The sequence below is a fragment of the Lissotriton helveticus genome, chromosome 3_1 (assembly GCF_964261635.1).
Source record: "Lissotriton helveticus chromosome 3_1, aLisHel1.1, whole genome shotgun sequence".
Classification (NCBI taxonomy): Eukaryota; Metazoa; Chordata; class Amphibia; order Caudata; family Salamandridae; genus Lissotriton; species Lissotriton helveticus.
Genome location: NC_136061.1, coordinates 1,052,136,841 through 1,052,150,434, shown reverse-complemented (window position 1 = coordinate 1,052,150,434; position 13,594 = coordinate 1,052,136,841). Strand labels below are relative to the sequence as shown.

Below are 13,594 nucleotides of genomic sequence, written 5' to 3'. Positions count from 1 at the left end.
CTCCAGGAAGGTGCAGCAGTATGGAAAGTAATGTATAATGTAAAAGTGTAATTTACTATTCCAACTCCAGAAAGGTGCAGCATTGGTGAAAGTGTTGTATAGTGTAAGGGTGTAATTTACTATTCCAACTCCAGGAATGTGCAGCATTAGGGAAAGTGTTTGATAGTGTAAGGGTGTAATTTACTATTCCAACTCTAGGAAGGTGCAGCAGTAGGTAAAGTGATGGATAGTGTAAGGGTGTAATTTACTTTTCCAACTCCAGCAAGGTGCAGCAGTAGGGAAAGTGATAGATAGTGTAAGCGTGTAATTTACTATTCTAACTCCAGGAAGGTGCAGCCTTAGGGAAAGTGAAGGATAGTGTAAGGGTGTAATTTACTATTCCAACTCCAGGAAGGTGCAGCAGTAGGAAAAGTGATGGATAGTGTAAGGGTGTAATTTACTATTCCAACTCCAGGAAGGTGCAGCAGTAGGGAAAGTGAAGGATAGTGTAAGGGTATAATTTACTATTCCAACTCCAGGAAGGTGCATCAGTAGGGAAAGTGATGGATAGTTTAAGGGTATAATTTTCTATTCCAACTCCAGGAAGGTGCAACAGTAGGGAAAGTGATGGATAGTGTAAGGGTGTAATTTACTATTCCAACTCCAGGAAGGTGCAGCCTTAGGGAAAGTGAAGGATGGTGTAAGGGTGTAATTTACTATTCCAACTCCAGGAAGGTGCAGCAGTAGGGAAAGTGATGGATAGTGGAAGGGTGTAATTTACTATTCCAACTCCAGGAAGGTGCAGCAGTAGGGAAAGTGATGGATAGTGTAATGGTGTAATTTACTATTCCAACTCCAGGAAGGTGCAGCAGTAGGGAAGGTGATGGATAGTGTAAGGGTGTAATTTACTATTCCAACTCCAAGAAGGTGCATCATTAGGGAAAGTGATGGATAGTGTAAGGGTGTAATTTACTATTACAACTCCAGGAAGGTGCAGCATTAGGGAAAGTGATGGATAGTGTAAGGGTGTAATTTACTATTCCAGCTCCAGGAAGGTGCAGCAGTAGGGAAAGTGATGGATAGTGTAAGGGTGTAATTTACTATTCCAACTCCAGGAAGGTGCATCAGTAGGGAAAGTGATGGATAGTGTAAGGGTGTAATTTACTATTCTCATTTCATTTCATTTCAATCTTTATTCGGTTTAAGAAACCTTGTAAGATACAATACATTCAATCATAATACATCATAACACAATTTAAATACATAAAAAATATCGGGTGGATAAAAATATCGACACACTTCCTTTACATATAATACATAGAATTCAATTCATTTCCCAGTTTGTCCACTTGGGGTGGCTTGGTCCTAGTTGACCCCTCTAATGTACAAGAACACTGAATAAATATACAGAATAATAAAACAATAAGTTAAACATCTGTTTTGTTAAAAACCAGAACAGTAAAGCAAGCAGCACTTTAGCAGTCAACAGGTGACTCAGTAACATGGTAAACTAGCCTATTTCCTTAAGTTTTTTGGTCTTTCATCTTCCTAATCAAGGCTACTCATAAAAGGAAACGGCTCAGGCTGAACACAATCGGTTGAGCAGTGTCTCCCTTAAAAATTCTAAGTCCAACCTTAATTTGTCGGAGGCCTAACTTTTTACAGATTGGCTTTAGCCATTTTTTCCTGGCTTTAAGGTATGCTGGGCATATAAATAAAACATGGGACACATCCTCTTTCAGCCCCATCTCGCAAAACTCACATATATCGGAGCCAGCGGCCCCGGCCAACCCCTTATTGCAGTTCCAGCTAGTTGTCCTTTCTTTTAATTGCAAAATACCATACCGGAACTTTAAGTATAGGCTTTTGGCTAATGGAGGGTAAATTTCATCCATAAGAGGCTCTAATTGCATGGTCACTTTAAATTCAAAAAATTTCGAGGTTAGAGTCCCTGTTCTGGGGTTTGATAGCACTGAGTCTCTAATATAGTCCCAGTACCTTTGTTTCAAGATCCTTTTTGAGCTATTTGTGAGAGAGTCAGGGTCAAACCAAAAATCACTTAACCCTAGTTTTTCAAACCATTTTTTGACGTACTCTTACGATGGCAAATGCGTGATATTCCTTATAGCCAGTATCTCTTTCAATGCTTCTCTGTAATCAGTCAGCTCCTTAATGGACCATAAGCGGACCCAATAGAGCAGCGGACGGAGAGAAGCATAGTCATCTGTACGTCGAAAGTTAAGGTCCCATAGTACGGGTGTCAGTGGTGTTGACCCAGGTATCCCTAAGAGTTGCCTAATAAAGGAATTTTCCCTCACTCGGAAAGTATCCTTTGAAGCATAAGCCCAGAGATCCGCGCCATAAAGTGAGGATGATTGCACTTTGTACTTGAATAGTTCAATGGCTGGTGAGATTGCTTTAAAATGGCTATTCTTATGCCTCTTTAAAATCGGACACTGATTTTGAGTCAGCCTTAATTTTGAGTTCTCCAATTGTGTTTTCCATGTAACGTTACTGTCTAAAATGATACCCAGGTATTTAAAATTGGGGACTTCTTCAATAGGTTTGTTATTTATCTTAAAAACTTTACTAAAACCTTTATGAGGGTTGATTGTCATAACTTTTGTTTTTGAGGAATTGATTTCTAGTTCCTTGTCGTGACAATACAAGCTAAATTTATTTAAAAGGTTTTGAAGCCCCCTGGGTGTCTGAGAGATTAAAATGGTGTCGTCTGCAAACAATAATGCCGGAACGGCTTGCCCGCTCAATTTGGGAGAGTCATGCTCGCAGACCAAAAGAGTGTCGGGGATGTCATTGACGTATAAGGAGAATAAGGTAGGTGCCATTGCGCACCCTTGCCTTACCCCTTTCGCTATTTTTATCTTCTCACTGACTTCTCCGTTTGGTCCCCATCTAACTAGTGCGTAATTATTCTTGTGAAGTCTAATTAAAATTTGAAGGATATTCCCGGGGACGCCCATCTTGTTTAATGTCTTCCATAGGGCAACCCTTGGAACCATATCGAAGGCTGCCTTCAAATCAACAAAAGCCACGTATATGTGGGAACTTCTTATAATCGTATATTTCCAAACTAAACATAAAAATCTAAAAACCTGGTCTACAGTGCTTATCTTTGATCTAAAACCTGCCTGGTATTTTGTATAGATAGAGTGTTCTTCAATCCAAGTGGAAAGCCTGCTAAGGACTTGACGGGCAAATTTTTTTTGCAACACGTCAATTAAGCTGATAGGCCGATAATGCGAGGGATTTGACCTGTCACTCTTCTTGAACAGTGTTACAATCTCCGCCCCCTTCCAGGTTTCTGGGACAGGAGCTCCTCTAGCAATATCATTAGATAATAAATTGATATAAGGAGCCCAAATATAGTTCTTGTGCTTCCAAAGATCACCTGGTATTCTGTCAGGGCCTGGCGCTTTCCCTGGCTTAACTGCCTTGATTGCTAGAATTGTTTCTGTCAAGGAGAAGACAAGAGGTGTGTCATGCGCAGCCAAAAGAGGCTGCAAGCTGTCCCAGCCTTCAATCTCGCCAGAACTTTCACAAGCATATAACAAGGTGAAATGCTTGACCCAAATTTCCTCCTCTAAGAATTTATCTTTGCATTCAGTCGCCCCCCTGGTGCCTCTAGCGATGAGGCTCCAAACGGAGGTCTGGTCTTTACACTTACATGCGTCCAACAAATCTGACCAAACCCTTTCGTCCCACTCTTTTTTGGCCATTAATAGGGTTCTTTTATACTGAGCTCTCTTAATTCTCACAATGTCCGCTGAATCCCCCCTGACCGCTGTAATTAGGTCTGTTTTAGCTCTCCGGCATTCCTGGTTGTACCAGGTGATCCCTGTTTGTTTACTCTTTTGGGCGTTATGTGATCTTTTTACCGCCCTAGTTAGGATCTCGCCAAGTTGATCAATTAAATGATCATGGGATTCTATCAGACAAGGATTTTGGGTAACAGTACTATTTCCTAAAAGAGGGGACATGTGCCTCACAAATACATTATAGATTTGACTAATGATTGTTGTGTCACCTAAAACCACTGGCCACTTCAGGGATCTACGGTTGTTTGCCACTAGAGGGTCCTGTGGTAAGGAAACAGTACTTTTAGCACTTTTATCAAGGGTTTTAAAGATCTGAGTCTGGACAGATAAGATCAATGGGTAGTGGTCACTTTCCGTGCGGTCATCCACCATTAGGTCGATGATCATGGGCCATGAATTCAGAGAAACTATAAAATAATCTAAATGGCTAGGATTCGCCCCTCTAGTAAATGTTGGTTTACTGGGGCAATCTGAGGGCAACCGCCCATTGCAGGCACGTAGGCCTAACTCGAGAGTCAAATTCAATAGTTGTAGGGCACTCACTGTACAAGGTGCTTTATAATTTGTGTCAACCAAGGGGATATTATTGGCACTGTCCTCGTCCTTGTGGATGTCTTCTAGGCCTATTATAGGTTCGAAACCTCTATTAAAGTCACCACCTATAATCATTATTGCATTTTGATCAAACCCCGCCACAATATTACTCAAATGGGTTACAACTGATGATTCTTTACACGATCGATGTGGTCTACTGTAAATATTGATCACGTAAATGCTACAACCCTTAGTGTTTTTTAACTCGAGTAATAAAAGGTCGGGATTATTTGTATCAATTTGCTTAAAGGACAGGCCACCTGTGATTTTCACCCATATTGTTAGGCCGCCAGAAGGTCTTCCCCCATTTGTGTTAACTGCGGGGATAAAAAAAGATCTATAATCAACCTTGAAATAATTCTCGAGCCCCCAGGTTTCCTGGAACATGATTAAATCCCCACTAGCCAGGTAGTCATGCCAGGCCGGATCTGAAAGGTTTTTTTTCAAACCTGCAATATTCCAACAGATTATTTTTGTTATTTCTAGAACATCTAGTTTCCCTGTTACCTGCTGTTGTATAATAGACCCATTTGCATCTAAGTGTGGTGTTTGTGCCATTGTGTCAACATAATGCAGTGGCTGTTGAGAATTTTTAACAAGTGCGATCTGCGTTGGTACAACTTCAGGATGCAAACTAGGATGTGTATATTCTATGCCACATGACATTACCAAAGCCCCACCATCAAGTCAATCGCAATCAGCTAGACCAGCTAGGGCCTCAAACCTATTTGAGGTACTAACTCCCCAATTATAGGAGGAGGCCCCAAGACCCCAACCATTTGCTGGTACATTCCGTCTAGGTACAGGGGTAATAGGATATGCTGGATTCTGGTGAGCACCCAGCCATCCTCCGTTATGGTTGCCATTGCCTATGGGTGCAGGGGTAATAGGATATAATAGATTCTGCTGCACACCTGGCCATCCTCCGTTGTAGTTGCCATTACCTAAGGCCCCACAATTGTTAGCAGATGTGCCCGGCCCTCGTCTGCCCATTAAATTCCAATTTTGCCCTGGAGTGGTGAAACAGGGAATGTTATGTTGATTAACTTGCCATGGGCCAGCCCTATTTTTAGCAGCATAGTTCGTGTCAAACATTTTAGGTCCCCCACCCCATCCATTATTTCTCGCTAACCAAGCTGGCTTCAGGGACTTATGATTGTTGGCTTTTTGCGACTCATTGTAAAAGAATTCTAATGTAAGGGGGATTATAGAACTACTTCTTCTTTGTTGTGGAAGAATATTGGATAGAATATCGGGAAGAGCAGCTGGATTTGAAAGATTTAATATCACACAGTCGCCCTTCCATTTTTTTGCTTATTTCTTATCCATCTAACCCTCCTTGCCATTTTGATTTCGTCAGCCAACCGCTGTTCACCCCCCTGTGCTATCCGCATATTATTTGACAGCCAGTATAGTGCCTTACTTATTAGTGACGGTGTTGACTCGGTTTGACCCGGTGATAGGGTTGGTGTATTAGCTAGAACTAACACCAATGGCGATGCTTCAACTACAAATTGTGTTGAGTCTTCTTCAGAACTAGGGGGCACTGTAACATGTGGTGGATCAATTAGTTGAGCAAGTGGGGCTTCTAGTGGCAAATCATTGTTAATGGGGCCAGTTTGCGGGCATTCCGGAAGAGTTGGCCCTGGTGGGGTAACATCTGAAGTTAACCCAGATTCGTTATCTTCCTTTGGACAATCGTGGCCCTTGTTAACATTACTTAAGACATTTCCTATCACATCTGCTAATACATTTTGTGTACCTCCCAATTTCTTTATGTCCGCAGAAAGTTTATCAATCTTGCTAATAAGTGGCTTGATAAGTGTCTGGATTTTTATTTCTAACAGCTCTGCTATTCTTGACATTAGGTCCTCATCCGATGTCTCCCTCGAATTGTTCTCCTCATGGTTCTGGCGAGTGCTTTTTGTCTTTGGTGGTGACATAACCTTATTTTTTCCAGAACGTGCCCCCCCACGTTTGTTTTGTAATCTACGACAGGCTCTAACTGCCCTCGTGGCCTGCTTTACAGGTGGGTTCGTCCTCCACTTCTTCTTTTTCTTCAACCACAATGACAGCCTGTGCATCTAAGTCATTGTCCGCATGTGGCTCAGTATCCGCCACATTTGCTGCACTGGTATCGGTACTGACATTTACTGGGGAGTTTGTTTCATGAGCATCATTGTTAGAGTCTAATAGCAGAGACTCATTTGTTTGCAAGGAAGTGGGTGGGCTCATGGGAGGGAGAATAGGTGACTGAGACAGTCCCAACGACTGTCTGCGCTCACTGTTTATCTTGTTGACCACTTGAACAAGGTAGTTTTCCATGGTGTTCTTTGGCGTTTCAGATCCCATGTGATTATTTCTTTTAGGCATAATTATACAAAGGGGTGTGATAGTCTTGTACCCACAACTCAATAAAATGACAAAGTATAACTCTCAAAGTTTAAAAGCAAATGTCTTACTTCAGCGCCTTATACAGGTATCCAGCGGACTCATTTCCTGCTTCGTAGTGGTGTTGTATGTGCTATCAACTTCTCATCGAAGGCCCCCTCCTCTTTCCAAGCTCCTGGGCGATTCGGTGGCAGCTTATACAGACTATTTGCCGACCCCCGTCTGGTAACTAGGACTTAGGAGGCAGTCAACCAAAGGCAATAACACTTCCACTGGCAATGAGCTGGCTAGAACTAATCCCTGGTGCTCAATGATGATTTTTTGGGAGGTGGCCTAGCCTGGCCTACTCGTGCCGATGAGGGCCGTAGAGGGCCCGCCCTTTGCCCGGGCTTAGCCCCGGGCGTCCCGCTCGCGTACCGCGACGCGGGGGTTCGCCCTGCTTTATGGCGCCCTTCGGTGCTGTGTGCGCAATCTGCGCGCGTCACCCAACGCGCCGCCGCGAGGCCTGCCGGGTGATGTGGTTCCCGGAGCGGCGGCGCGGTTCTCTATGGCGTGGTGACTCTCGGCGGTGGCGGCGTCTGCTGGTGCAAGGCTGGTGCAAGGCGGCGTGGCAAAGTAGGTCTCCTGTGGTCTCCCCCGCTCTGCCGGAGTTCGCCCTGCTTTATGGCGCCCTTCTGTGCTGTGTGCGCTGTCTGCGCGCGTCACCCAACGCGCCGCCGCGAGGCCTGCCGGGTGATGTGGTTCCCGGAGCGGCGGAGCGGTTCTCTATGGCGTGGTGACTCTCGGCGGTGGCGGCGTCTGCTGGTGCAAGGCTGGTGCAAGGCGGCGTGGCAAAGTAGGTCTCCTGTGGTCTCTTTACTATTCTAACTCCAGGAAGGTGCAGCCTTAGGGAAAGTGAAGGATAGTGTAAGGGTGTAATTTACTATTCCAACTCCAGGAAGGTGCAGCAGTAGGGAAAGTGATGGATAGTGTAAGGGTGTAATTTACTATTCCAATTCCAGGAAGGTGCAGCAGTAGGTAAAGTGATGGATAGTGTAAGGGTGTAATTTACTATTCCAACTCCAGGAAGGTGCAGCAGTAGTGAAAGTGATTGATAGTGTAAGGGTGTAATTTACTATTCCAACTCCAGGAAGGTGCAGCAGTATGGAAAGTGAAGGATAGTGTAAGGGTGTAATTTACTATTCCAACTCCAGGAAGGTGCAGCAGTAAGGAAAGTGATGGATAGTGTAAGGAAGATGCAACTGTAGGGAAAGTGATAGTTAGTGTAAGGGTATCATTTACTATTCCAACTCCATGAAGGTGCAGCCTTAGGGAAAGTGATGGAAAGTGTAAGCGTGCAATTTACTATTCCAACTCCAGGAAGGTACAGCCTTAGGGAAAGTGATTGATAGTGTAAGGGTGTAATTTACTATTCTAACTCCAGGAAGGTGCAGCATTAGGGAAAGTGATGGATAGTGCAAGGGTATAATTTACTATTCCAACTCCAGGAAGGTGCAGCATTAGGGAAAGTGATGGATGGTGTAAGGGTGTAATTTACTATTCTAACTCCAGGAAGGTGCAGCCTTAGGGAAAGTGAAGGATAGTGTAAGGGTGTAATTTACTATTCCAACTCCAGGAAGGTGCAGCAGTAGGGAAAGTGATGGATAGTGAAAGGGTGTAATTTACTATTCCAACTCCAGGAAGGTGCAGCAGTAGGGAAAGTGATGGATAGTGTAAGGGTGTAATTTACTATTCCAACTCCAGGAAGGTGCAGCAGTAGGGAAAGTGATGGATAGTGTAAGAGTGTAATTTAGTATTCCAGGTCGTGTAAGGTGCAGCAGTAGGGTAAGTGTTGGATAGTGTAAGGGTGTAATTTACTATTCCAACTCGAGGAAGGTGCAGCATTAGGGAAAGTGATGGATAGTGTAAGGGTATAATTTACTATTCCAACTCCAGGAAGGTGCAGCATTAGGGAAAGTGATGGATAGTGTAAGGGTGTAATTTACTATTCCAACTCCAGGAAGGTGCTTCAGTAGGAAAAGTGTTGGATAGTGTAAGGGTGTAATTTACTATTCCAACTCCAGGAAGGTGCAGCAGCAGGAAAAGTGATGGATAGTGTAAGGGTGTAATTAAGTATTCCAAGTCCTGTAATGTACAGCAGTAGGGTAAGTGTTGGATAGTTTAAGGGTGTAATTTATTATTCCAACTCCAGGAAGGTGCAGCAGTAGTGAAAGTGATTGATAGTGTAAGGGTGTAATTTACTATTCCAACTCCAGGAAGGTGCAGCAGTATGGAAAGTGATGGATAGTGTAAGGGTGTAATTTACTATTCCAACTCCAGGAAGGTGCAGCAGTAAGGAAAGTGATGGATAGTGTAAGGAAGATGCAACAGTAGGGAAAGTGATAGATAGTGTAAGGGTGTAATTGACTATTCCAACTCCAGGAAGGTACAGCCTTAGGGAAAGTGATTGATAGTGTAAGGGTGTAATTTACTATTCCAACTCCAGGAAGGTACAGCCTTAGGGAAAGTGATTGATAGTGTAAGGGTGTAATTTACTCTTCCAACTCCAGGAAGGTGCAGCATTAGGGAAAGTGATGGAAAGTGCAAGGGTATAATTTACTATTCCAACTCTAGGAAGGTGCAGCATTAGGGAAAGTGATGGATAGTGTAAGGGTGTAATTTGCTATTCTAACTCCAGGAAGGTGCAGCCTTAGGGAAAGTGAAGGATAGTGTAAGGGTGTAATTTACTATTCCAACTCCAGGAAGGTGCAGCAGTAGGGAAAGTGATGGATAGTGTAAGGGTGTAATTTACTATTCCAACTCCAGGAAGGTGCAGCAGTAGGGAAAGTGATGGATAGTGTAAGGGTGTAATTTACTATTCCAACTCCAGGAAGGTGCAGCAGTAGGGAAAGTGATGGATAGTGTAAGAGTGCAATTTAGTATTCCAGGTCGTGTAAGGTGCAGCAGTAGGGTAAGTGTTGGATAGTGTAAGGGTGTAATTTACTATTCCAACTCCAGGAAGGTGCAGCAGTAGGGAAAGTAATGGATAGTGTAAGGGTGTAATTTACTATTCCAACTCCAGGAAGGTGCAGCATTAGGGAAAGTGATGGATAGTGTAAGGGTGTAATTTAGTATTCCAAGTCCTGTAAGGTACAGCAGTAGGGTAAGTGTTAGATAGTGTAAGGGTGTAATTTACTATTCCAACTCCAGGAAGGTGCTTCAGTAGGAAAAGTGTTGGATAGTGTAAGGGTGTAATTTACTATTCCAACTCCAGGAAGGTGCAGCAGCAGGAAAAGTGATGGATAGTGTAAGGGTGTAATTAAGTATTCCAAGTCCTGTAATGTACAGCAGTAGGGTAAGTGTTGGATAGTTTAAGGGTGTAATTTATTATTCCAACTCCAGGAAGGTGCATCAGTAGAGAAAGTGATGGATAGTATTATTGTGATATTTACTATTTTTACTTCATCAAATTAAAGTATTACAAATGTCTATAGAATGAGACACTTACATTTTTTTTTTAAAACAATATAATTTGAATAGCCTTTTATTTTATTTTTTTATCATTTCAGAACATGTCCGGTGACCAAGCAGCAAAGTACATTAAAAGCAGCAGAGGAAACCGTCTGCTAAGTTACAATGGCTATATTTATTGCAAGGAAAGAATTTCAGAACCAAGGAAACATTGGAGGTGCGTGCAATATCACTCATCCCATTGCTTAGGCAGAGCGGTTACTCTCGGTGACACAGTTGTGAAAACATCTGAGCATAACCACTCTGCCTCAGCAATGGAGATTGAAGTGAGAGAAACCATCAACGAAATGAAAGATATTGCAAGCACCTCCAATGACTCCACTGGTTCAATTTTAAGGGAGGTAGCACAATATGTACCTGATCACATTGCTAGCAGTATGCCCATAATTCCAAATCTGAGACGAATAATTCAACGTCAAAAACAGGCAAGTAACCCACAAGCAGTCACTCCACACACATTCTCTGACATTGTCATTCCTCCTGAACTCTCTCTTACTATTTCTAATGAGCCATTTATCATGCATGACAACTAAAACCCTCTGAAACGAATAATTATCTTTAGCACACCCCGTAACCTTGTAAAGTTAGAAAATAGTGATATTTGGATGATGGATGGTACGTTTAAAAGTACGCCCCATCCATTCACCCAAATATACACTATCTATGTTAAAATTAACCATACAGTAGTGCCCCCAGTATACAGTTTGCTGCCTGATAAACAATCCACAACATACACTGAACTTTTAACAGTGGTTAAATCAAAAACATCCAACAAAAGTCCTAGGAAGATAATAATTGATTTTGAATTCGCAATGATTAATGTTATAACCACAACGTACACGGATACCCAAATTCAGGGATATTTTTTCCATTTTTCCCAGGCATTTTGGCATAAGATACAAAAAACATCCCTAGTTGCGGATTACATATCAGACAGCAAACTGCAATTTGAACTAAAAAAACTAACAGCACTTTGCTTTGTACCTCCTGAAAGTGCACACGAGTACTACACTGCAATTACTGAATCTGACTATTTTACTACAAATGAAGAAAAATTGGCACCTCTGTTAAATTATTTCGAAGACACATGGATTGGACATCTAAGCAGGTCGGGTCGCAGGAGGAAGCCACGTTTCCATGTGGAGTGGTGGAACTGCTACACGACCTGCTTAGAAGGAGAGGCAAAGACAAACAATGCCATAGAGGGATGGCACAACTCCTTCAGCCACACAATTGGAAAAGCACACCCTAATTTCTATCATTTCTTGAAAACTTTGAGGAAGGAGCAAAGTTTTCAAGAAATGAGAATTTCACAATCATTAACAGGTAGTCTGAACCCACGCATCTCTAAAAGATCTAAGGAAGTGTCTGAACGACTATTGGCTATTTTACAACAGTTTTCGTTGTGTGTGGCTTCTGACTACCTAGACAATGTTGCACACATACTACACTACTAACTCACCCTACAGTATTACTTTCCTGTTTTGCCCTAAATTACATTATCTAATTACAATTGGCATTTTCCAAAACTTTTTTAAATTAAATTTAAAGTCGGGTCACCTTACCTTTGGAGTCTTCTTCTTTCAATCTTTTTCTTCTGTAATCCAACAGAAAACCATGCTTGTTTTGTAATCCATTTAATTATATCCATTGCCAAACACAATTTTTTTTATAAAAAAAGTATTCCTTTTTAAAGATCGATTTACAACCTTAAAAATCACCACAAAAATTCTTCTCCAAATGGAAACAATCTTCAACTCCAAAAAAAAACATAATCGGATCCTTCTTCTTCCCGTTTTTAAAATCATAAATTCCAAAAAATAGAGGATACGATCCATCTTCTTCAATTACTCGTAATCAGCAGTCCATCAAAATGCATCTCCAAATAGAATGATCCATCCGAAAACAAAATCCAAAAAACAATCCAAAAGATGTTTTCCACGATTCCCAAAAACTCCATGAAAATCGATGTATTTTCTCCTCACCAAAACCCATATTCGTAAATCGATCTTCTTTTTCTTCCGATGTATACCATATTTAACGATTTCATCAAAATACATACATAAATCAATATTTTACTGTTATTTAACTTACTTACTGTAAACATTGCTATAATGTTTAACAAACACGTGACCCGACGAGGACATACACTAACAATGTGATCGGAGACATTCTAAATATAATAAGAAACGTTTAAAATTACTATTCTAATACTCCTTTTTCTTTCCTTGCAATAAATGTCTAGCAAAACATTACTTATGTTTTAAAAATACCTATTATAAGTTTCCTACCTGAGCGCAGATCTCCATGCTTCTGCTCTATCCAGCGACGTTCCTCAATATGGCTGCTTACGTATTTGACGTTGACGCGTATACGTGATCAAGAGCTGCAAAAAAAGAAAAAGGACTATTATTTTTTATTACATTATGTAAATGATATAATACATGATATAAATTATAAAACAAGTTTCAATAAATATTTTGAAATGTCTGAATTTAATAAAAATTATTTTATTTTCAAAATAAATATATTTTATTTATAAATAATAAAAACTGTGTCGTGTTACTTATTTTCCAAAATGTATTTTTGAATAACAATGACTAATTAATGTTTTTTAAATATGTAAAATTATTAAATATTATTCTTACCTTTAGCAAACTCCCTTTTGCACGATTTATAAGCCCCTTACACACCAACAAGCTTCTTCTTTCCTTACCGCGGGATTCACATAGAGAGCAATAGAAATAAATGTAGGACATACCTTTACATTGAAATCAATGTTAAAGCGTGGGAACTTTATTAAAAATGACAAATACATTTTTTTATCACACTTTTTTTATATAAATACATTTTCCTTAAGATTTACTGTATTCTAAATTAATATTATTACTCTAAAAATATATTTTTTTAAAGCTTAACTGTTTAATAATTTTTTTTTAAATTTCTATTCTTACACTTGATTGGAAATAAAAATAAGGTAAATATGAAATCCTGGTTGGATAATAAACAGATGGGTGAAATACTATTTTCATTTTGGAATAGATGAAAAAAAAAGTAAGTATTGTTACTCGAGATTAGTATATTACGTGAGTATTTTTTTAAAAATGTAGGGGTTAATACTAAGATTTTTTTTAAATACTTGAGTATTAAAATAAATACTATATTTTATAAAAATTATAATATTAATTTTTTTATAATTATAATTTTTACATTAAACTTATTTTTTTTTAAATTTCTGATAATTTAATTTAATAAATATATTTTTATTTTTCAAAAATAAACCT

The 13,594-nt window shown here is 40.4% G+C and overlaps 1 protein-coding gene across 1 annotated transcript in view; it reads right to left on the bottom strand.

Annotated features, from left to right (window-relative positions):
* The window catches only part of ABCB11 (ATP binding cassette subfamily B member 11), a 574,638-nt gene extending 562,004 nt beyond the window's left edge, over positions 1 to 12,634 (bottom strand). Inside the window, exon 1 of the mRNA XM_078681619.1 lies at positions 12,602 to 12,634. Coding sequence (XP_078537745.1) covers positions 12,602 to 12,619 — 18 coding nt within the window. The 5' untranslated portion in view covers positions 12,620 to 12,634. The remainder of the gene's footprint in view (positions 1 to 12,601) is intronic.
* Positions 12,635 to 13,594: the final 960 nt, after the last annotated feature.